The 26,582-nt window shown below is 36.1% G+C and overlaps 2 protein-coding genes across 2 annotated transcripts in view; both read right to left on the reverse strand.

Annotated features, from left to right (window-relative positions):
- The window catches only part of slc2a9l2 (solute carrier family 2 member 9, like 2), a 177,799-nt gene that overhangs the window by 31,699 nt on the left and 119,518 nt on the right, over positions 1–26,582 (reverse strand). The window lies entirely within an intron of this gene.
- On the reverse strand, positions 5,247–6,771 carry LOC309504157 (uncharacterized protein). The gene is made up of 2 exons (XM_082177208.1): positions 6,741–6,771; positions 5,247–6,377 (listed from the first exon to the last, which is right to left on the reverse strand). Exon 2 carries the CDS (start codon positions 6,147–6,149, stop codon positions 5,721–5,723), a length of 429 nt encoding a protein of 142 aa, XP_082033334.1. The 5' UTR covers positions 6,150–6,377; positions 6,741–6,771; the 3' UTR covers positions 5,247–5,720.

Genomic DNA, 26,582 nt, shown 5'->3' on the forward strand with positions numbered 1-26,582 from the left:
GTACCTTCAAGGGACTAGTACCTTCCCTGGGGAGCCGTAGGCTGGGGGGGGGGGGGACTATGTGACACTGTCACACATGACACATGTTTTAACCACTCTGTATATTATAATGATTTTATGTATATTAGAGTTTTAATAGGTTTACATGTTGTCTTAGTCATTTTAGTCCATTTTATTCCTCTTATCTGTTTTTTTGTGTGTATGTCTTTAAATGATTATGGTCTGCCTGTCATGTGAGCAATCACATGACAGGAAACAGGAAATAGCCAGCATAAAAGAAGGAGCATGGCAAACAAACAGGGTCTCTGTCAAGAGGACCAATGCTGGATTGAGGAGTTTATTTTAAGGACTTACCATTCCAGCCAACCACATCACTTTTCATTGGATTATCACTACAGTTGGATTGTATATACACCGGTGGACTCTTACACATTGGGACTTACAAGTACGCAAGGGCTCTTAAGGACTGTTTTATGGTATGGAACCAATGGACTATGCTTTTAACAGCCTAAGGCTTCTTTGTTGTATTGTGTTGTTTTAAGTTCCCGGAAGAGATTGTAAATACACGTCATTTATTCACTTTATTTCTGTTGTGGTCTCATCTTTTAAAACACTTAACAAACTCACACAGTTTAATCTGACCCCATTTTTAGTTAATGTAATTCAACCGAGAAGGCTGAACGTTACAATCTTCTGGAGGTGATTAATGACAGCTTGACCAGAGGGTCGCTGCCGACAAGCTGCCGGAGAGCAGTGATCACCCTGTTACCGAAAAAAGGAGACCTCAGAAACATAAAGAACTGGCGACCTGTGTCACTCTTATGCTCTGATATAAAAATCCTATCTAAAGCCTTAGCAGTTAGGTTGAGAGAAGTGATTGGTGGGGTCATACATATAGACCAGACATACTGTGTTCCCAATAGATCGATCTTTGACAACATTCATTTAATTAGAGATATTTTGGACGTCTCTGGATTATTGGGTTTAGATTTTGGCCTTATTTCCTTAGACCAGGAAAAAGCCTTTGACCGGGTTGAGCATAAGTACCTCTGGAAGACTCTGAGTGAGTTTGGTTTCAGCCCGGGTTTTATTAAAATGATTGGGGTGTTGTATGCAAACATTGAGAGTATACTCAAAATTAATGGAGGGTTGAGTGTTCCTTTTAAAATTACAAGAGGTATTAGACAAGGGTGTGCACTTTCTGGCATGTTGTATGCTTTAGCCATTGAACCTCTGCTGTTAAGGATTAGGGCAAACATTGATGGGTGGAGTATACCGCATTCTGAGTGTAAGATTAAGTTATCAGCTTATGCTGACGATATTGTGGTTATGATAAAAAATCAAGAAGAAGTAAACACTTTACAGGTCATTTTAAATGAGTTTGGTCAATTGTCTTCAGCCAAAGTAAACTGGTGTAAGAGTGAAGCCATTGTAGGCGGAAAATGGGAAGGTAGATGCCTTCCTAAACTACCAGCTGGACTTGAGTGGAAGAAAAGTGGTTTTAAATATTTGGGTGTTTATCTCGGAGATGATTCAATGTTGCAAAAAAACTGGGAAGGGGTTTTGGAAAAAACAAAAGGACGTCTGGAAAAATGGAGATGGTTGTGGCCAAAAATGTCCTTTAGAGGACGTGTGACAATTATTAATAATCTGGTGGCTTCTACGTTCTGGCATCGTTTGGCGTGTACTGAGCCGCCAAGTGGACTTCTGGCAAAACTGCAGGCTGTAATAGTGGACTTTTTCTGGACTAAACTTCACTGGATACCGCAGAGTGTACTCTATCTTCCTAGAGAGGAAGGGGGACAAGGACTGATACACCTGGTCAGCAGAGGAGCAACCTTTCGCTTACAGTTCATTCAAAGACTTTTAACAGGTCCAGAGGATCTGGTTTGGAGAAACGTTGCTGGATCTATTTTAAGACAAGCTGGAGGGTCTGGGTTTGGACTTTACTTTGTTTTTAATGGATTCTAACAAGATTCCACTGAATGGACTGACACCTTTTTATAAGGGGATTTTTAGAGTGTGGAGCTTTTTTGAAAAGAGAAGAGGGGCTTCTGAGCCATCTTTATTTTGGTTATTAGAAGAACCGACTGTGTTTGGAGCCAGGTTTGATGTATCTAATGAAATTGCATGTGGGTTTGAAAATGTAATGTGTACTTCAAAAAAGGTTAAGTTTTGTGATCTGATAGCTGAGGGGGGTACTGAGTTAAATAACTCGCAAGGGGTAGCATCTGGTCTAAAATTAAAGTCGGAAAGAATGGCAAGAAAATTGTTGGAGGTTTTAAAACAGAGACTTACGATGGAAGAAAAGTTTCTACTTGTGAGTTATGGGGAAGGGAAAGTTGCTCCAAACAATAAAGATCCTTTTCCTGAAGTTTTCTTTACTCCTGATCTTAAAGGAGCTAATGGGGGGATGTTGGAGAACTTGGAAGATTTAAGTATTCATGAGGCTGACCGTAAGAAATTGTATCGAAACTGTGTTAAAGTTTTAAATAAGAAAGTTTTAAATGGAAGAGTAGACACTGTTTGGAGAGACAAATTTGGCTTGGATCAGAGTATACAGTAAAACCTGTGTGGAGAGTGTTGTATAAACCTCCTTTGGGAAAAAGAGTGGGGGATCTTCAATGGAGGATTTTACACGGGGCAGTTGCTGTCAATGCTTTTATAAGCGTTATTAATCCTAATGTGTCTAATGGGTGTCCTTTTTGTAAAAAAAAGGGAGACAATCTTTCATTGTTTTATGGAGTGTTCAAGGTTGGGTTATTTTTTTGATTTTCTTAAGTTGTTGTTTAACAGTTTAAATGAATGTTTTACTGTTCAGAGTTTTATTCTTGGTTACCGGTATGTAGCAAAAAAAAGAATAAAATGTCAACTTTTAAACTTCATTATAGGTGAAGCAAAAATGGCAATATATTTAAGCAGGAAGAACAAAATTGAAGGGTCAGAAGGATGTGAAGTTGTGTCTATTTTACAAAACAGGATAAAAGCAAGAGTGTGGATTGATTTTAAATTTTATAAGATGATGAAGGACTTGACGTTTTTTTCAAACCAGTGGTGTTATGATGCAGTTTGCTCTGTTGTAGATGATCTTTTAATTTTGTTTTGTGTACTACAATAAGTATCACTAATGTGATGTGTATTGTTGTGGTTATATTTATATTGGAATTGTGTTGTAATGTATAAGAATTGTAAAATAAATGTTTTGTTAAAATTCAAAAAAAAAATTCTCTCTCTTTACCTCCTCTCTCTCTCTCTCTCTCTCTCTCTCTCTCTCTCTCTCTCTCTCTCTCTCTCTCTCTCTCTCTCGCTCTCGCTCTCGCTCTCTCTCTCTCGCTCTCTCGCTCTCTCTCTCGCTCTCTCTCTCTCTACATTTTTCATATATTCTGGGTACAATTAATAAATATAAGTTATCATCATCTCATACATCTATTTTGTAACTATTTTAAGTGTAACCATAACCATATTTTGTCATTAAACCTTTTCAATTACAACTAATGTGCTAACTAGTTTTGATTTGGTATTGACTTTGAAGTGCTACACATTGCAATACAATATCGTCACTCTCTACAGCAACGCTCTCCCACATATTAAGCTATTGTAACTGCGCTTATTTCCGTTGTTGGTATAAGTGGCAGTGGGTGGAATAGACAAGAAATGTGCAGTTTTCTACCATCTTGCTAATAACCTTTCTTGCACGTGTATAAAGCGGAATCTTGAGCGGGGCGTCATGCGAAAATGAAACCTGAGCACTGAGCACTTTTTTTCTCTTTTGGGCAAAAAAACATTTTGGTGGCCAGTATTTCGGTGAATCCCTAATTATATTGGTGACATCAGAGATGGATGGTATATAATAAATGCTTTTTAACACATTTTAACAATTTAAAAAAGTTTGAAGGATTTTTTACACGGCACCCCTGCTCTCGCGAGACGGCACCTGGTTGGGAAACACGAACAGATCCAAGATGGCCGCCACAGACCAGGCACGACAGCAGAGGTGTCTGCAGTTTAAACAGTCTACGAGGTTTATCATATCACCTACATCTACTCAGTTGAATAATAGATGGATGGTTACTGCCGTAATAATTGCATGTTTGATAATTGTTCAAACCCGGCATACAATCCTGTCTTCGGGGGCTGAGGAGTGTTTGTTTACACCTGCGACAAGAAGCCAACACGTACTATACTCAAAGTTCCTGGTAAAGGGCTATGCTAGCGCCCCATCCTCGTTGGATAAAGGCAAGAGACACTCAACGAACCAGGGTCTCGCCCAGATAGCGGTGGTGATGCTGCTGTTGGCGGGGGATATCGAGCTGAATCCGGGACCACATCCCTGGCTGTCTACTAACATGGATCCTATTGTTAGCCACACAGCACAACATCTCCAGTTAGCTCCACCTGTCAGTGGATCTACCAGTGAACTAACAAACTTAGCCTCCCAGCTGATTAATCCAGGGCTGAGGTTTGGGTTTGGGTCTGCGGCCTCGTTGTCCACGTTTTCCGGGGCTCTTCAATGTGGCAGAGACGGTGCTTCGGATGACACGTCGTACCGGAAACGCGACGTCATCCCGGTCTATGGGGACGTAACAGAGGCCACTGGCAGTCCAGCGGCTCGTGGATCGGGATCTCACAACGTTGCTGTCTTGTCGTCTCCTATCTCCGGTGCCCACCATCGTAATGGTACTGAGAATATGCCCCGGAATAGTGAAGACCATGACAATAAGCACATGACAGCATCTTCGAACAGCAAAGCAGTGGATGGCCTGACGTCGGAGGATAAGGGCACAGACTTTAAATCAACTTTTAGTAAGAAAGGTTTACATTTCCTACATTTTAATGTTAGAAGTCTACTACCAAAAATTGAGGAAATAAGACAATTGGTGAAACAATTAAAGATCGGGGTTATCTGTTTTTTGAGGGAGGTTTGTTTTTCTGCCTTTCATATTTAGGTTTTGGGTTAATTTCAGGCACTGGCTTGCTCTAAAGTGTGTGGATAAAGTGACAGAAACACCTAATATACAAATATCAAGTATCTATTTCTTTAAACAGCTTTCCTGTGCTACTATCATACTCGTTTTGGAATGCACACCAAAGAAAACTAACAACCTTTGAATTCATTTGTATTGATAATATTGAATTTCATTAGTGTGAGGGTATTATGACCCTGAAATATGAGTGTGTAATGATACATGCACTATAACGTAGAGATGATCCCAAAGACTGGTGTGAAAAGCTCACCAAAGCATTGGTTGTGGTTAAAGTTGACTTTATTTCATAATGCATTGCAACATAAACACAAAGGCCAAGTTAAATGTGTGTGGTTGAGTGTAGTACAACAGCCACGGTCACAATATGCTTTAAAGAGTGACATTGAAATCATACATTAGAAACAATTGTGCCATATAGTGCTACCGATTAGAGAACTGAAGAAGATCTTGTGACGGCAGCATGACTCCGTGTTTTTACTTGTAGGCTTTGTACATTTTCCAGCCATTGTTGCCCTCGTTCAGATTTTTCTCGATCACGGTGAAACCAGCTTTCTTGTACTCATCCCAGGCCTTAGAGTCGATCAGCAGAACCATGGCTTGGATCTGAGATTCACATCCCTTTTTCTTGTGCCATGCGTAGACAGGTTTTCCACTGGTTCCTTTATTGAGATCAACACTGAGGCCTGTATAGCCTTCCTTCTGAAGCTTCACTTCCTCCTGGAGGGAGGTGGATACCTAAAGAGCAGTGAGAGCCTGTTTCTTATCGGTTGTGCGCCGATACCAGAGGAAGACGCGGTTTCCACCAGCGCCCCGATTGGTGTCTTCATCCACACGAGTGTAGCCCAGTTCAAACATGTGCTTGTCAGAAGTGAAGTCAACAGTTGCTGCGATCTCACGTATGTAGCTCGCCTTCTCTCTCTGCACCCACAGGTAGATGAAGTTTCCTCCTGCACTACGGTTCAGTTCACAGCCCAGTCTCTCCCAGCCATCTCGCAGAAGAGCAGGTTCTTCTCTGGCGTCTTTGCTCACCTCAAGGTTCACAATAGGAACGTCATATCCAGTGCTGCCGTAGAAGTACCACAGAAAGATGTGATCTCCACAAACTCCTGCATTCAGATCACGGTTGACCAGCTCATACCCAGCATCAACCACACCAGATTTCATCTGGTCATTGAATGAAAACTGGATCCTGGTCACAGGACTTTGGCCACACTCTTTCTTGAACCAAAGAAGGACCCGGTTTCCTGAAGTACCTTCATTGAGGTTAACATTGATGAACTGATAACCTTGAGCTCTGAGTATATCCTCTTCATCCTTAGAGCTGGAGACATTGAGCTTTGTTATTTGCTGTCCTGTCCGTTTGCCATTTTGTTTCCTTGCGTATTTTTGGCTCTGAAAAAAAATAAATAAAAATAAACAAACAAACAACTACAGTAGTTAATTTTAGCTTTTGTTATATGATTAGGACATTATATCAATTCTGTAGATATCGTTTCATTTATAAAGTCTGACATGCATACTAGTAGCCTACTAATTTTATTTCTTGGCTCACCAATCTTTTAGTTATGAAATAACATGCTTTTAGATCTAATGTTACAAGCACTTCAAAAGTAATGCAATGGCAACATTTACTCAATTATTTTTTACATGTTTTAATTTATTATACTTTCCTACTTATATTCCAGAGTAGGAAAAGACTAAATGTTAAAAGGTTGTTGTCTAGATTTTCTCCAGATGAATAAATCTTCACCCTACCAGAAGAAGTTGTAGAAGACACTGCTGTTTCACAGACGATAGCAGAACAGATCTTTAAAGAACCTTCTCAGGGCTCTCGCTTATATAGTTGACTCCGCCGCATCAGATACCCCGCCTAACACAGAACGCCAATTGTGAAGAACACCACTGACTTGTTCAGTCGTGAAAATATTCTTAAGAAAAAAGCCCTTGAGAGAAATTCTGAGGTAAAGTTCTGAAGAAGGAATTATTATAATATTAACAGACCGGGAAAATCAGATCAATGCTTTTGATAACAGATTTCATTTCAATCAAGTACGTTCCATTCAGTGGAAATCATGTATCACTCAAAATCATGTTTGAGTGACTAATAATCAAAGTTACTTTTTATTACTTTTTTTAATAAATTAATTTAAAATAAATATGAATACTAAATAACAAAGTTACATAGTTTAACAGTAGTATTCAGGTACATGAGCCTAATGTAAAATAACACTATTTGTTCACTGTAGAAATTAAATATGGTTTTATCTTTGTTAAAGCTGTATTTTGGAAACGCTATCTGAAACCTCTCTCTCTCTCTCTCTCTCTCTCTGTCTCTCTGTCTCTCTCTCTGTCTCTCTCTCTCTCTCTCTCTGTCTCTCTCTCTGTCTCTGTCTCTCTCTCTGTCTCTCTCTCTCTCTCTCTGTCTCTGTCTTCGGCTTCGGGAGCGTGCGGCTGTTGTCACAGATAACCTTTTATAATTTTCTTTACAGATAATTTCGCCTCTTTTGCGTTTAAAATTGTTTGAATGTGTAAACTGGCATGATCTCTCACTGTTCGAAGATTTAATCTTAATAATTTTCAGGCATCATACCAGCGTCAAGCTGTTAAAAGTTTTATTATTGAGTGATCGTAAACGTGAATGTAAACCATCACAGACAACTGTCTGCCATCCTGTATTGTCTGGGAGACCCCAAAACATACCTGTCAACACTCCCGTTTTCCCCGGGAGTCTCCCGTATTTCACACCCATCTCCCGCCCCCCTCCCGTTTTGTTATTTCTCCCGTGAAACTGAACTCCCGTTATTTGTATGGCCCAAACGTCGTTATATGAATAATCACATCAATATATTATTCCAAGGTGGTCCAGTTGCCAGATCTTGTATGAAACCCATCCTACTCGCGCAATCAACACATCATACACATTTCAAGCCATTTGTGAGCTCAACCTGGCAACCTACAACCCAGTTGTGCCGTCGATATCTGCGCAGGAAGTAGACGCGGGAAGTTGAATAGCGTTACTGGTAGGAATGGGAAAAGACTCAGTGGTAAGTAAATAGCCTATTTAACGCAATTAACGCAGCATCCGTTTTTTTGTCTGTCATCCTTCGGCTGCATGGCGTTACATTATATGATGCGCTTTTATTCTTGCTAATGCTTTTAAACCATTCAAGCCATATCTTACTTATTTGATAAAACTTTAAAAGCGGAAAGCGCATCACTCATTCCTGGAAATACATTTGACATCGCAGCCTGACCTTGACGGAAATAAATATCCTACGCCAAAAGTACCAGAGAAAGTCTCAGCTGAGCTCAGATCTGTAAACCGTACAGTTGATTTGGGTTTTCAATCCGTACCCGTTTGGCCCCGTGGCTCAAAAGGGACACAACAAAAATAGGGACACACGAGAAAGCCAAAATAGAATGCAACATTTATTAACAAAATAGAACTATACAGGAAAACAAAAAAAGGAAAACTACGTACAACGGTAACCGTGAACAAATTCATAATCCGTGCACGCTTTCGCAATCGTTGTTTTGTAATATTCAGTTCCTGCGAAAAACTGTGAAATACTGTTCCAGTAGATGAAGTTACACAACAATATGCTGATTGATTACATAACAATATTTGGATGTAATATTCAGTTCCTGTGAAAACCTGTTCCAGTTAATGGGAGTAGCCTATACACAGGTGATGTGTAATATCCCTTGTGAAAAAGAAGTGAACTTAATTGTATTCAAATAATAAAAGTATACTTTTTAAAAAGTGCACTTGCAGATAATATAATATAACTAAAATTAAAGACCACTTAAGTGTACTTAAATGAAATACACTTTAATGGCAATATTTCTTAACACACTTAAGTGCACTTTTTACAAATGCTCTTTGTAATAATATCTAATTAAGCTTAACTTAAAGTAAGTACACTTTCATGGCAATATTTCTAAACACACTTAAGTGCATGTTTTAAAAAATGCACTTTTTAATAATGTCTACTTAAGTTTTACTTAAACAAACATTTTAAATAATTATGATTTTATAGTGTTTTAAAGTTATTAAAGTTATAAGTTATTAAAGGACATTTATTTTGATGTATTGACTAATATACTAAATAAAATAAGAATTTTAATGGAAAACATGGAAAATAATTGATTTTAATTTCAACTCAGGTGTGGTAAAATAAAAAAAATGGACTGCATTTATATAGCGCTTTCACAGACCTATGGCCACCAAAGCGCTTTACATAGCCTCAAATTCACCCATTCACTCTCTCATTCACCCTCTCATTCATACACCGAAGGCGGTGTCAGCCATGCGAGGCCATCCAGCTCGTCGGGAGCAGCTGGGGTTAGGTGTGTGAGAGAGAGTGTGTGAGAGTGTGTGTGTGTGTGTGTGTCGGGAGCAGCTGGGGTTAAGTGTCTTGCTCATGGACACCTCGACACTTGGTCAGGTGGAACCCGGGATTGAACCACCAACCTTTCGGTTTGTAGACAACCTACAGGAACCACTGAGCCATATTTGACAATAAAATATAATTTATGAGAGGAGTCTTAGCATGACCCTTGTGAAAAAAAAGTGCACTTTAGTGTACTTTTATAAAGTGTACTTATTATACAAATAATATACTTTAAATGTATACACTTAAGTGTGACTTAAATGCAATGTTTTTGGTGCACTGAATGCACATTAAGTGTAATTGATTTCAAATATATCACATATTAAGTTGAAATAAAATGCAATAAGTTGTCATTAAGAGTGACTTTTTTTTGGTACCACTTAAGTGGGACTTTAATACAACTTTATATTACTTTCATAATTGCTTCTAGTGTCTTTAAAATTGATTTAAAGTGCACTGCTCAATGCACTGACAAGCACTTAATGTGAACTAAAATGTACTTTAATGTCAGTTAACAATACACTTAAGTGTGAATTAAATGTAATGTTTTTACCGCTTAAGTGCATTTTATTTGTATTTAATTTCAAATGTATCACAAATTAAGTTCATATTAAATGCAATTAGTTGAACTTTTGAATGCTTTTTTTAAACAACATAAATGGGACTTTAATACATATTTAATAAGTACTTTCATAATTGCAAAAAGTGTATTTAAAATATAGTTAAAGTGTAGTTTAATGAACTGACAAGCTGTAATGTGAACTAAAATATACTTTAATGTCAGTTAACAATACACTTAAATGTGAATTAAGTGTAATGTTTTCGACAAACGTATTGCATATTATATGTAATTGATTTCAAATGTATCAAAGATTAATCTAAAATTAAATGCAATTAGTTGAAATTAAGAGTGATTTTTTTTTGGAACAACTTAAGTGGGACTTTAATACATTTTTATATGAACTTTGAAATACTTCCAAATATACTGACAAGCAATTAATGTGAACTAAAATATACTTTAATGTAATATACATGTACACTATTATATAATTAAATACATTTGTAATTTAAAAAAAATATATTTCAAAAAAAAAAAAATATATATATATATATCTTAATAACCTAGTTACAATCAACACAAATTCAATATAAAACACTCTACATTTACTGACAAAATCTCTAAAATAAATACATAACCTTTCTGTTGATGCACAAGAAAAACCAAAGAAACACTACATAAACAAACAGTTACAACACTTTAAAGGGATAGTTCACTTTAAAATGAAAATTCTGTCATCATTTACTCGCCCTCAAGTTGTTTCAAACCTGTATGAATTTCTTTCTTCTGCTGAACACAAAGGAAGATATTTCGAAGAATGTCAGTAACCAGCCAGTTAACTGGTCCCATTGACTTCCATAGTAGGAAAAAAAATACCATGGAAGTCAATGGGACCAGTTAACTGGCTGGTTACTGACATTTTACATTTTTTACAAGAAATAAATTCCTACAGGTTTGAAACAGCTTGAGGTATGTATATGAGGTACGAGTATATGATGACAGAATTTTCATTTTAAAGTGGAGTATCCCTTTAACTCTCATTTAGAAAGAGTCTGGAGGACAATGATGCTTATTATGCACAATCATTTTCTCCCTCATACAAAGGTACCTAAACCTATCCATCACAGATAACATTTAGCATTTTTACATTTTCAGAAAACATCATTCTGTATAATTTATAAGATTGTTTCCATGTAATTTACTGGTATTGCTATACTTTTGGGGTAATTTGGTCCCCATAACCTAGGGAGTACCAGTACACACATAATTTTAGAAGCAAATGATTTTATTGTAAAATAGGTGTACCGGTTAAAGAGAGAGTCTGTGAGCATAGCTCAGACTCGAAAAGCCAACAGTAGTGCGTGCCAGATCGTCTCCCATTACAGAGAAGAGCTCGTACTTCAGAACGCTAGAGGCTGAAAGATCTGTAAAACGATAATTATGAAAACTTAAGGGAGGCACTGACAACAAAATAAGTCAGGTAAACTTTATTTTATTATAAAGTTAAATAATAGTTTATGATGGAGTAAAAATGGTAATTGAAGGAATATAATTACAAATAACAGACAATGAAGGAAATGGGAGATAAACTATTAACAATAAACTTGTTAACAATGCAAAGAGTAACAACTTTAGAAACGGGAAAAGATGTCCCGCAAGGACTCTCCCGGCGGTCCACGCCTCCGTATGAGAGTTTTACCACAGAGTCAGGGTGAGTTAGAGGATTCAGAGAACTCCAATACCTCTGATACACAACACAGAAAGTGAAAGCAGGAAATCAAATAATATTATGTTAAATGTAGCTAGTATATACTTTTAATATTGAATGATTAGTCAGAGGTTAATGTAGTAAATACAGAGGACTAAATACAAATATTCTGATAGAAAGAAATGAAGTAGGATGCTATTAAGAGGAAAACAATAAAAATAATAATAAATAAAAATAAAAACTTGTGCCTATAGAAATTTTACTTACAGAGATATAAAGACAGCCAGTCTATAATGGGAACCCATTTACTGAGGGTTTAACTGGAAAAGTGACTAAAATTTTAGAACAAGTAATAGTGTCATTAAAAACAACAAAAATTAGTTTCTGAAGCGAGACTTAGTAAGAAGTCAGTAAGAACTTCAAAAGACAAGAGAGCGTTAATATTGGTAAAGAGAAGTTTCAGAGTCGGGACTTTGACTATGCTAGTCTGACTTTTAACCCAAAATTAAATGAAGAATAGTTTATAAGCAGGAATATTAGACTTATAAATCATGTCAAGTCGTACTGCAAACATAAGTAAACAGGTAGGAGTTACAAATGACATAACCATATAGTGCCTATGCTGACAGGAGGTTAAAGCATTAGAAAATGCATATAGGTGAGCTGAGATTTCACTACAAGACAAACGTGTATCTGTCTTAGATATAAAGACAAATATAATGACCGATTTCTGAGAGAGATATTCCTAGGTCAAAAAATGAAAAGATAGTAATAACTGAATAATACGAAGTAATAAATATGTAAATTACATAAGTGGACAAACAAACAAACATCAATAGAATATTTCATATTTTTAGTCTTGAACAAAATTTTAAATAACGACTACAGCAGAGAAAATGATAAATACTTCAGTAACTTAGAACAGGGCTTGGTACGCTGATAAAGGTTCAGACATGGAGATGTGACTGAGACTGAACTATACCGGGTTTTCTACAGGACAACTTTGCGACTCTAAGGTAAGAAAATATAATTTATTTAAAAATATGGAATTAAGGGCTAGCAGCAAGAAATTGTTCATTCATTTATTAAAATAACAAGATAAGGCAAGGCAAAGCAAGCTTATTTATATAGCACATTTCATACACAATGGTAATTCAAAGTGCTTTACATAGAATAAAAGAAAAGAAAAGAAATAACAGTTTAGACTAAAATAAAATAAAATACTGTACAAACAGTCGGACCAACAGATAAGCAAGAAGGATGAGCTATAATTAGTAAAAAGTTAATTATAACTATACGTGAAGTATGGATTTTTAAACAGAAATGTATACAAAAACTTATATTGTAAACTTCTTAGATTAGGAGAGCTGTTGAAAATAGTGAATTCAAAGAGTATTATTAAATGGAATGTTTAAATTAGTGACAAGATACAATGTTGTGGACCGGAGGAAAAAAGCTGATAGATGTTTTATTAACATCTAAGAAACTAAGAATAATAGATGGTAAATTGATCTAATAAATATGTTTAGATAAGAGAGGTCTATACCAATTGAAGAAGTTGTGAAAGCTGACTTTTTATGTATATTTATGTAATAAAAATGTAATACTATTATACTAATGGTAGAAGGTTTTAAAGGAGTTGAAATGTCTATCATTCCAGCCGCTCAAGATAGCTAAGGAAACACCCTGGACAGTGACATTTAAATGTAATAATTTGATTGAGGACTCAATAAAGCAAAACTGTTTAAAAGCTGTAGAAGTTGTGTTAAAATTGCCTATAGGAAGTCAAGTTTGAGGATTTAATAAGTATATATACAAAAGATTATTAATGTTTAACGAGTTTTAGTTTAAGAGTTTTAGATTTTGGAATTTGAAGTGGTTTATACGCATTAAATACATAGCTTAATGGGTGTTACGGTGGGACAGATGCAAGAGGCGTGCGGATCCATGTGCAAAGCTTTTAATCAGCGAGATGCGTTCAAAACAGGCAGAGAGTAGTACAAAACCAGGCAGAGAGTAGTACAAAACCAGGCAGAGAGTAGTACAAAACCAGGCAGAGAGTAGTACAAAACCAGGCAGAGAGTAGTACAAAACCAGGCAGAGAGTAGTACAAAACCAGGCAGAGAGTAGTACAAAACCAGGCAGAGAGTAGTACAAAACCAGGCAGAGAGTAGTACAAAACCAGGCAGAGAGTAGTACAAAACAGGCAGAGAGTAGTACAAAACCAGGCAGAGAGTAGTACAAAAATAGGCAGAGAGTAGTACAAAACAGGCAGAGAGTAGTACAAAAATAGGCAGAGAGTAGTACAAAACCAGGCAGAGAGTAGTACAAAACCAGGCAGAGAGTAGTACAAAACCAGGCAGATGATCAGGACAGGCAGCAAACACTCAGAGTCGAAGGACAAAGCAGAGGTAGAGGCAGGCAGCAGACAGGGAGATATCCAAAACGGGCAGGCAGACACAGAAATGAACACTCAGTAAAGTTCACAATAGTTAACCAATACTCCGCAACCAGTGAGCTCATGTATCAGTAATTTATAGTCCCTGATATTGACTACAGGTGTGGAAATAATCAAAGCAATGAAGTATGGGAAATGTAGTCCAAAGTAACCTGTAACTGTGTGTGCAGTGAAAAAGTCTTAATCGTGAACAGGTGACCTCTAGTGGTGATATGATGGAAACAGCAGGCGTAGAATGTGTCACAATGGGTTACATTAAAACATGTTATTGCTAGCAAATGATAAAATATTTACATATTAGAAAAAATATTGATTAAACTAAACAGGAATAAGCTGAAATGTTAGTGCACTTAAAGCAGCCGTGTGAAAGACGTCGAGTTCTATAGAGAAAAAAAAAAAAAAAGTGTTGTAGTTTGTGCCGAATATGTGAATATAAAACCAGCTTTACCCACGTATTAATAATAATACATTTATTTTATATAGCACCTTATAACACAAGAGGGAAAACTAAAAAATTGAAATACAAATATAAACAAATACAATGGAAAATCAAGTAAATCCTAAAATAAAATGTTTTAAGAAGAGATTTAAGTCACTAAAGTGTTGCTTCACTGCTGTTGTATTGTCAGTAACTTTACCCTAATTATCTAGTGCAATTATAACTAGACTAATGAGATAAAAACATTAGGGCATTTGAATATTGATATTGATACAATATGATATCAATGAATAAAATAAAATAATAATAAAAACATACCTTGCTTCTGAGAAAAAGTTTAGCAGTTCTGTGCAAAAGATATTCCAAGTTGACCGAGGTCAAAAGATATGCTTCATCTGACCAACAACTACAGTTAGAGAGTCTCACATGTGGAAACACTGCAGTGAGGAAGAAAAATAAAATGTTTGTAAAACTATATGCACTGAAGACTGAAGATTTGAGTTTGAAGTTAGAGAAAGCAGCATGTTAAGGGGAGTAATGCTTCTCCTGGTACAGCCTAGCACACAGAGCTCAGGGGAGTAGCTCAAGGTCACTCAACAGGAGTTTCACCAGACAAACCCAGCAATACATGGAGAAACAGGGTTTGATTTAAACTGTTTTGAGAAACGGGAAAATAGACCGCCAGGTAAACTAACTGATTTAGCTCTAAAGCTTTAGAAAATGGCGGGGGGACTTAACCTCTTATATAGACTAACATTTTTTTTTTACCTTTTAGCCCAACCAGGCAACTTTAAAAGAAAACACAGTGATATGATATTAATACAGCTGATAAGCTAGCTTGACTTACAGAAAAGTAGAGAAACGGAAACAGAATGCATAATATATAACAGATATTAGACCAAATTTAACACCTTAGTGAGAATTTAATCTTTGAAGTTTTGACTGATGACAAGATACATATTCCTACATGGGGACAGACATTATAATATTACTATTGTATATGTTAAAGATAATATGTTAAAGATATGCAACACTTATAATGGAGTTATTTAAAAGTCAAATATGGATGTTAAATATAGTGAACAAGAAATAAGATATTAAAATAATTAAGTGGGTTACATATTATAGTAGTTGATGTATTTTTAGGAAGTCCTAGCGCCTGCTGTTGCATGAGTGCACTCCCAATGCTGGGTCGCACAAGGGAAGGATTTTGTTGTTAACCCCAGTGCCAAACAGATATGTGGATGATCCACTGTGGTGACCCCTATAACGGGAGAAGCCGGAAGAAACATAGAGAGAGGAAGTGGATGGATCGTCGGAATGAATTTAGAGAAAATAATAATAATGATAAAATAATAATGTACATAATAAAAGTAAATGTATAATTATTACTACGGTGGAAGAGATAGTGAGTGCTTTAGACTGACCACATAGTTTTAGGATGTTTAGAACAAAGACAAGGTTTGAATATTGATTATCTGAAATTAGTTTTAATATAAAGTATTAAGATATGCAGCAGAGTGATCAAAATACAAGAACAGCTGTTAATAGCCTACTAATACAAGTTGCAGGCAAGATGTGTTAAATGAAATTAATATTTTTCATGTTACAGCTATTTAAAAAACTGAAAATCAACAAGTACTGCATACAGAGTGACTGTAAGACATGTCTGAATAAGCTTACATGGAGATTAGCCATTTACAGATGTAAAATTAATAATAAACGTGAGGATAGTTGACTAAGAAACTTGGAGTTATTAGAACATTTCCTCTGATTTGAAAGGAATTTGATCCTTGCTATAAAAAACAAGGCAACAAATGAAATTTAACAATAAAAGTATGATTAAGATGAAGAAAAGCTTCTTAAGTTAGAGATAACTAGAGAGGTATTATCAGGATTGAGGTTCATTTAATGATGAATTGAAAAAGAAGATTGTCAACAAACAATGAGAGAACCTAGTGTGTTGTTGTCTTCCAGGAATGTAGGATGAGTTCTCCTCAAAGTAATAATGAATGACCCAGAGACTATCAGCGAGCACATGGATGGATGCATAGGACTGTTTCTGTACCAGGGTTGCTGTGGACTAAATGCGATGAATGTTTGAAAGACATTAACCAAAGTAATTTGCTGGTGTATGGTAGGCAATAGGCATAGAATTTGGGGCATGGACCTTTGGTGATTTAACCATTTAAGGCAAAATTATGGAACAAAGGTGTACAAAGTAATCAGACTTGGAAACAGCTGGGTATTTCTAGCGTCGTAAATATGGTCATAATGTATTGAGATAAATACAAATGACGTAGAAAGCAAGTGGCTGCTGGTTTTGTCCCAGGAGACGTGGGAGAAAACTAGAGAGCCTAAAATCTTGCTTTGAAGAAGGAAATATTCCAACCAAAGTGAGAAATGGTTAATGGAAACGCTATTTACAATATAGCGTAAGAATGTATCACAATAAAAAAATCTCCCAAAAAGGGGGAATGTGATTTAATGCACTATATAATTTTTTTTTTTTTATACAAAATTAAATAAAAAGTCCCAAATACATGATTGAAAGGCAGAGGTGATCCTGTGTGCCAGTGAACTTCTGGAAGGGGGAGAGCCTGCTAGCAGAGGTTCACTCAGCACGACCGGCTGGTCTTCAAGGAAATACTGAACAAGACCACCAGCAAAGCACCTCGAGTGCCTGTGCCAAGAGAAAGAGCTGGCACAAGACTAACAAAACACTAAAATATTAAAAGTTTTTGATGTGGGTAGAGTGATACTTTGGAATTTACTTATCAAAAACAATTAAAGTAAATAGTCCAAAAAGAGGAAGAATAATGCTGAAATATAGAAAAATACTGCTAATATAAATCAGTTGCTGTGGGTAAATGATAATTATTGATTGTTTAAATTATTACGAATGTAGCAGCAATTTGACATTTTGTTGATTTTACTGTAGCCTAACTGTACAAGCGATTTAAGTGAACTAAAGCTTTTGGGAGTAAAAGAAAGCAGTTGTGCTATAAAGCTAATGTGGAAAATCTACAAGCATAAAATATAGAAAGTGGAAAAATATATTTAATATTACATAAAGGAAGAACATTTGAATATTGCATTATGGAACTACTGAAATTATGGGATTCTCATATCTGCATAATCTTGCCTGATGAATCCACCGTATAAAGCACTAGAATATAGGTGGAGTAAATAGGGTCAAAAATTGGAGAAAACCCCCCAATGATATTAATATTACAAACAGAAAGAACAAGATGGTTTAAAGTGAATGTCCTGATAGAAATATTTAATAGGAAGGTAAACGGAGATTATTCACTGTAAGGTGAATCTACCCTAAAGGAACATTACAGGAAATTAAGATTTTGTCGATAAGAGAGAAAAGTATACATGTGGTTAGAACTGGAATATTTGGGGGAAATGGAAAGACATCAGTAAACACTGCAACAGTATAGTCAGTCTTAGCAACGTTTAAGAAGAACATTCATGGACAAATTAAATATGAATTGTGTAAGAATGTAATTTAGAAAATGGCATAGAAGCAAATCCTAAAAGTCTTAATATAGTTATGGAGACTTATTTGGTGATAATGAAACTAATATTTTGAAAACTATTAAATAATGTGAAGAATATTGAAGAATATTCTAGCATTGGCTAGAAGGAAAAATAACCAAGAGATAATGGTAATATAAGATAAAGTAATACATGGAGGCTAATACCTCCTACTTGTAGTAAGAGTGAGAAATGAAAAATGATATAAAACATGGGTTATTTTTAAACATCATCCTAAATATCATGATAAAATTAAAAATTAAAATAGGCAGTATTTCTTTTTAGAGGGAAAAAATAATGTGTGCACGTACTTGGCAGCAGAAACGAAGAGTGATATCGAATATATGATGATAGCATATGGAGCATGTAGGCCAATAATATTTAATGAGAGTCACATAAAATAGATTAGGATTATGGAAAATATTGCAGTGTCTGTTATATTAAAGTATTCTAATATGCAGAAAGAAGACTAGAAAGAATTGGGAGAGAAACTGGACAAGGATGGTCAATCAACTTGTAGAAGAGTGGAGAAAACAACTTAAAGTTAATTTAGTATGTTTCCATAACAAACAAAAAGAAATGAATAATTGAAAATGAGCTCATTATGAATAATAGGTGCTAGTAGACATATTGTAATGTTGACCTGATTGACACTCCTGGATGCAGGCTTATCATGGAAGTGTTTGAGAACAGCAAGAGAACAGATGAGGACAAACAAGCTCTCATTATGATCCATGCAAGAGCACCAAATGGCCTTGACTGAATCTGGAACCCTTCCAAAGAAGGGGTGGAAATAGCAGAAGAAGTCCTACAGTATATAGTTTATATATGCCTCTAATTCAGTCACAAGATAGACTGTAATAGTAAGAAACGTCCGCTCTGCATCCACCAGCACTGAGACCTTAGCTGGGGTCAGGTAAACCTGTGCGAAATCCTGGTAAATATTATTACTTATACTACAGGGCCGTTGAATGCTTGAATCTGATTGGTTGACGAACGTTCTAAGGTGTGCATTATTTTCAGGGAAACGCACGGCTAAAGTAGTTCCAGGCAGGTCTTGACCGCATTACAGTTCCATATCACTTCGCGTAGTCAACTGTAATAACGGAAAATAGGATACAATTCATAACAAGAAAAAGCATTTCGCCCCATGCGCTTGATCTGCAATTTTCAATGTCTAGCTTCACAATCAATAGAAACATGCAGTTTAATCTGAATAAATAAACTATAAAGTCCTATCTATAATCAATAGAAAATTAAACTGAATATAGGCTAAATAAATGGATAGTCCTGCAGCACGGATTTTTATTGCAGATAATAACAAATAAATAATTATTGATAGGCCTACTTGTTAAAAGGGCTTTGGGTTTCATTTATTTGGCTAGTCTACTGTCATCTGTCAATAATAATAAAAATAAAAAAAGAATTAACGAATTAATTAAAACGAATTGAATTAATGAATAAATAATAATATTGACGCACATGCTTTTCTGTCTCATTATTGCAACATCTCTCTCTAATAACTGCATTAATAACTGCATAAAGCCGGGAACACACTTTAAGGCCGGTTATGAATGTAATTTGATACTAAATGACTGATCATGTCCAAACGCGTGTTCAGCGCGTTCAGTCTGTGTTCAAAGTCGGTGTTTAAAATCTGCTGCAGTCGATGAAACAGTCAGAGAATGTGTCAGCGAGTCGTGTGTCCCAGCATTAGTCTGCTATCAGCGGCTCAAACCTCCGTTACTAACTCTACCTAACCCTAACCCTAACCCAGCATTAGTCTGCTATCAGCGGCTCAAACCTCCGTTACTAACTCTACCTAACCCTAACCCTAACCCAGCATTAGTCTGCTATCAGCGGCTCAAACCTCCGTTACTAACTCTGAAATGACGTTTTGGAATTAGCAACGGAGGCATGGGATTAGATGCGTAAGAAATTAGTCCTACATACAAGAGCGTTTTAATGACAAAAACTTTACAAACGTCTTGAAATACAAAATCTGAACAAATGTTTCGAGGTGTGGTAACTGTAGTATAAGCGGAATAATTGACTTCAGGCCGTTGAATTATTAGAAAAATAATGCACACCCGAGGTGTAACGGCCACTCCGCTTCGCGTCGTGACCGCATTACCACCTCGGGTGTGCATTATTTTTCTAATAATTCAACGGCCTGTCGTCAATTATTCCTTACTTAATTTTTTTAATGATTTATAAAAAATAAATAAAATAAAAACCGTAGAACTAAAAGGACTATTATGAAGTGGGTGTTTGATATTGTAAACACGAATGTACTTATGATAAAATGTAATAATTTTATGTCATCTATAATGCCAAGTGTTTATGGTTTTTACTGACTGATAAATACATGTTGATTTAAGAAAATGAAATATATTATTGTAAATGAATAAATAATATTTTAATTGTATTATGTGGAAAGGTATTATACTATAGTAACAAACAAATCTGGGGTTAGAAAAGATTATACCTTCGATTTAATTAAGGAGACGTTTAGGGTGAGAACTCCTGATAAGATGATTTAATTATTGGGTTAATTTTTGAGGATTTAAAATGTGTGTGATGCCACCAAATACTGATGTAACAAAGTGTGAACCTTATAATGGGGATGTAAAGATCATTTATAGTAAGAAATTACTGAAAATGTTGTTGTTGTTTTTGCTTTTGAAATATTCTTAAATCTTTATGAATTAAAGAATTCATTGGCTTCAGTGGACTTTGAATGTATATAATATATTAAGGAAATTAAAATATATACTATGCAGAAACTCTTGTGACCGTAGGGCATGTTAAAAGATGAACTTGTAAATTTAATTTAAAATATAAAAGGTTTAAAGATGGACATTATTAACTTGAGAGATTGTTTATAAACTTTACAATGGGAACCTTATGTATAACAAGGAACAAATTAATTTATTGACTTATATAATTTATGTTTGAACATAGTGTTCTCAGATATTAAGGGAAACATTAGAAGGATTACTCTGGATACAAAGGTTTAATTACTGGATTGTTCTGATTATAGTAAATGTATGAAATGTAACCATAATTAACCAGATAAATAATTGTAGGATATGATATGTTTATGCAACAATTACTACAAAAGGGTTTTTTATATTTGATGGTACAATTATGATATCTGAGAATCTGTTAATGCTTAAGAAATGATTACTGGATTTAGTGTAAGATATTTGAATGAGAAAATGAGTTGCTTGACAATATTTGACCCAGAGGTTTGGAACTGGACGTTTACAAGCAATAAAAAAAAAAATTTAAAAAAGAAAAAAAAAGAAACCTTGTGCACTGTTTGAACATTGAAGAAATTTCAAAACTGGTTCAAACCTAGGGGGAAGTTTAAGCTTGTAGTTGGGGCAAGAAAACCCATCATACCCCAGATACTGACTTTGTGCCCTAAAGACCCCATGAGATGTAGTGGCTCACGTTTCACCTGGAGGCTCATCCCCTAGCTGGGCTTCTGCACACCCTGTCTGGTGCTGGGCTATAGGGGAGGAGCCGCGCCTCTAAGGGGAGACCGGGTGCTTGAAGTAATGGATTCTTTTTGAGATCCAAATTGGCCTAATATATGATAAACAAGCAGAGCACAAAGTTTTGCCCCTTGATAAATAAATAATTTTAATACAATTACAAAAGAAATATAATTGATTATTTCTGTTATGGGAACCAGAAAACAAAACTGGGTGAAATATTGGATGAATTGTAACAAACCAATCTATTTAAGAATGATGGACAAATGTCCATGTTATTGGTAAAGTGTGATGAAGTGAACAAAGTCTGTGCTACAGTTATGAGAAGGAAGGATAAAGAGTCAGGATAATTGCATGAAGGGGGTGTTGTATAATATCAAGAAAATGCAATTACCTGCCTTCTTGTTTATTGTAGATGCCTTTATTGTTACACATATTTAGCCAATGTATTGGATATAATGCATTGCATTCAATGTTGTTATTTAATTTGTTTGTAAAAGATGGCTTATATTGTTTTGGCATAGATGTACAGTAATTGGTTATGTGTGTATATGTGACTGTGCTAACCCATGTTGAGAGAAGCAGAAAAGTGCGATTATGTGTGTATTATAGAGCAGGGGTTCCCAAACTTTTTGGTTCTAGGACCCACCTAGACAAGTATAATCAATCTCAAGACCCACTTGCACTGGTGCTACCAACTTTCTCAGTTGGTCGCACCAGCATGATTTGGTCGCACATTTTTATTTTTTTATTTTTTTTGCTACATGCCATGGGATTAATCAATGCATGGTCTTAATCTGCATTCCCTAGTTCTGCACTGATGTAAAAAGACTGACAGTGACAAGCCTTCATGTTAGCAAAATATTTTAAACGTTTAACTCTTAAAAAAACATGTATGTTCTTTAATGTTTGATTATAATTGTACCGTCTTCACATAGGGATGGGAAATTATAAGATTTTATCAATAATAATAATGCCACTGACGATTCTGATTATCGATCCGATTCTTTAACGATTCTCTTATCGATTCTTGATAGCACTGTGTGGAACAATGTAGTCATATGCTTTTCAAAAAAAACAAGGGGTTTTATTTATTTTAAAGCTTAAGCTTGAGTAAGCAAACTGTACTTTTTATGTAATTTATGTAATAAATAGAACCTTATTGTAAAGTGTTACTGATTAGTTATACACCGATTCAGACGTCTCCTGAGTTCACTGTTGGAAAGATCAGTTGTCCATTCATTAAAATGAATCGGTTCAAAGGAGTCATTAGTTCGCGAATTGGACGTGTCATGCGCGTCGTGTGATTATCCCAGCAGTTAGGACATGAACATCCAAGATTTGTGTCAACACAGAAAACATTTCATCACTGGATAGTTTTTTTCGTTTAATTAAAGTGTTGTTTTGTGTCAGCTGAATGTCTGGGACGCTTTTCAGAGAAGATAAGGCAACAACTTATTTAGCACAATTCACACCCAGCGGTAATTCTGAAAAAAAAAAATATCTCCGAATGCTCCACATGAAACTTTGGTCTTCCGACCTTTTACCACCATGTCGATTTATTTTGATTAATATGTGCGAGGGAGAGAGAGCAAGACAGCGCTTAGTTTGGAGACGGTGAAGTCTTGTTTACACTTTCGCCTGGCTCCGAAGAGAGAGAGAGAGAGAGAGAGAGAGAGAGAGCGCGACCGAGTCTCTCTCTGCTCGTTCTTTCAGTTAAACATGCACTGTGACTCTGTCACAAGCGCATCAGTTCATCTACATTACTCACCGATCAAATAACACTTTGGCGGGCGCTAAAACTCATAGTCGTTTGGTCATTAATCGGACTGGTTTTGTTTCACTCATCGTAACGTAAATTTAGCTACAGCTAAGTGCCTTTGTGCGACCCACCTTTTCTCACTGTGTGACCCACAAGTGGGTCGCGACCCACAGTTTGAAAACCACTGTGCTAGAGGACTCCTCCAACTTTAAATGAACTCAGCCATTGTAGTTGAGTTTACTGGAGTTCAAGGACATGAAGAGGTGGACCGCTTGCATCTGCCTGGAGAAGGATCTGGGAAACTTTGGAGGAGTACCAACCTAATGCCTGTTGTAAACAACAGGAGTATAAAAGACTGATGAACTGACTGCCTCTTGGGATACTGATACGCCAGAGCCCCCGACACCTAGAAGCCCAGAGCTGAGGACAAGAAACCCCAAGCAGAAGAGAAGAAGCCCAGAGCTGAGGACAAGAAACCCCAAGCAGAAGAGAAGAAGCCCAGAGCTTACTACACCTTTGATTCAAAACATTATTATTGTATTTTATACTTAAACGATGAAGTTCTATTTGCCTTTATATTTTTGTTTATTATAAAAAGAAAAGTAACCAATTAAAAGAAATTTAATTGATTACAAAATCTGCCTTCTGAGATTTATGATGCTGGAAGACTATTAATGAGAACATACCACAGAGGAGTCTTCTGACCAAATTGTAAGTAACTTTTGAACGCTTACGGTTTAGGTCAGATTTGACTTTCTTTACCTTACCTGAGAATAATAAATAAATAGGTAAAAGGTGTTAAGAGTAAAGTACACACCGTAAAACAATCTAGTGATAAATGATTGATGAGTGATAAATGATTTCCACTGAATGGAGCGTACTTGATTCAAATGATTAACAAAAGCATTTATTTGATTTTCCCTGCAAGTTAATCTTTTAATAATTCCTTCTTCAGAACTTTACCTTAGAATTTCTCTCAAGAGCTTTTTTCTTAAGAATATTTTCATCACTGAACAAGTCAGTTGTGTTCTTCAGAATTGCCGTTTTGTGTTAGGCGGATCTGATGTAGTTTATATAGGGGTGCTTGTGTCACTAATGATTTATGACCCTTTAAGACCTTTTATGATCATTTATGATCAACAGGTGTGCGTTTGTGATCTTTTGACCTTCTGTTTCTGGAGTGTTTGTGTGTTTATGACCCCATATGTTGTGTGATCAACACACATTTTCAGAGACGAGATGTTCCTCTGTGGTCCATGATGCAGCATACGTAAAGTTTGTCTTGAGTGAATATTTAATTTTACTCGTCTTAATTCAAAGCGTGATCTTACTTTTTCTACGGTAGCTATGATCTATTGCACATAAGTTTTATATCATTTTTACTTTTCTTGTATCTCCCGAACTATCCTTAATCAGCGTGGAAACACACAGGGTGAAACCCTTTACTGAGGATATACTATCGGTTATCTACTCAAAATATATGCAGAAGTTTAAAATGTTAGCATTGTTGATGTGACTGGTGGTCTGGTGGCCGCGTGAACAGACTTTGGGGAGAGCTGATGATACTATAGCAGGACACATGCCCTTTGACCTCCTTGATTTTGGAGGGTGTTAAAGACCCTAAAGTTAGTCCTTAATTTCAGTTGTGTAAATTACAAAACAGCATTTTTCAACCGAGTGAATCTACACATGAGAGGCCTTCAGAAGTCGTGTCTTCGGGGGTCAATAGGTCTCCTGAAAATATTTAATTTCCTTGTAAAAACCAAAGATTAAGCTAAATGACACTAGTTTTCCAAAGTTCCCCCCAAACTCAAATACTGTATACAATTTGTATTACACTTTTTCAAAGGATAATCCTGCTTTAAAGTTTGAACAAAAAATGTAAAAGCGTTTCTTCATATTTGCTGTGTTCTGACACAATGCCATTAATTGGTACTTTTTCTTTTATAAAATGTTATTTCTTATTTCAACAAAGGTTCCATTTAAATTCATTTCCTAGTAAGTATAAAGTAAAAAATAAGATAAATATGTCTGATGCAATGTTTTTAAGAAATAGGTGCTGCAATACTCCAAACAGTTCCTCACACAATGACAGCATTAAGGACGGTCAGCGGCTCAGGTCAATCGGGGAAAACACTGCAGATGTAAGGTAGTTTTCCAGATTTCCGGGGCCCACTGCCATGATTTAATAAAATGATGGTTTAAACCATCGTCTTCACTTGAGACATTTACATTATATTATTATACTATCCTAGTTTTTAATTTGCACTTAAATTTATATTTTAACCCTTATGCAGATATAGAATGCAGCACAAGGATCTCTGAAATATTTTATCTTGTAAAACACTCATTCCCAAAGGCGGGGTCCCGACCCACAAGTGGGTCGCGGGAGATTTTGTATGGGTCGCCAAGTCAAGCACTTATACTCTTGATTAAAATTTATATGTGTAGTTCACCAATTAGCCGCACGAGGGAGCTCGTCGTTTTCTTCTTCTGCTTTTTATTTTATTTATTCTTTAGCTGCGCTCTGCACTCGGCAACCAGCCATAAAAATGGATGCTTGGCTAATTAAGAAGAAAAAGCCAGCTAAAGACCAGGCTAACACTGCCAACAGCCAAAATACCGTCCCCGAGGGAGGCCAGCTTGAAAATAAACTAGCTAATGTTAGCAAAGCTACTTCAAGTGAAAAACGCCATAATGATGAAGAATGTGAGGAAAGCGGAACCAGTGGATGCTTTCGACCAGACACCGGAGCAGGTACTTCTGAGGATTTGGGAGAACAGCCTCCAAATAAGAAAAGAAAAACAAGACCAAGGCCATATAAAGACTACTTCCTGAAATATGGTTTTGTTAATTATTCCAAAACGAACCAAGAAGCTCGACCCATGTGTGTTATATGCAGCGAAAAACTCGCAAATGAGAGTTTAAAACCAACTAAACTAAAAAGACATTTGGAAACACTTCACTTCGACTTGGCAAAGAAACCTCTGGATTTCTTTCAAAGGAAGGCACAGGAGATTGAATCATCAGCTGAGCTTCTCCGTAGAAATGTGACATTAAATGACAAAGCCCAGCTAGCATCATACATGGTTTCTTACCGTGTGGCCAAAGAGAAGGAGCCCCATACTGCTGCAGAAAAAATAATTCTGCCTGCCGCAATAGACATGGTTAGCACGGTTATTGATGAAAAAACCGCACAAAAATTAAAATGCATCCCCCTGAGTAACA

Source organism: Leuciscus leuciscus, assembly GCF_965113295.1.
Source record: "Leuciscus leuciscus genome assembly, chromosome: 8".
In the NCBI taxonomy this organism is placed as follows: Eukaryota; Metazoa; Chordata; class Actinopteri; order Cypriniformes; family Leuciscidae; genus Leuciscus; species Leuciscus leuciscus.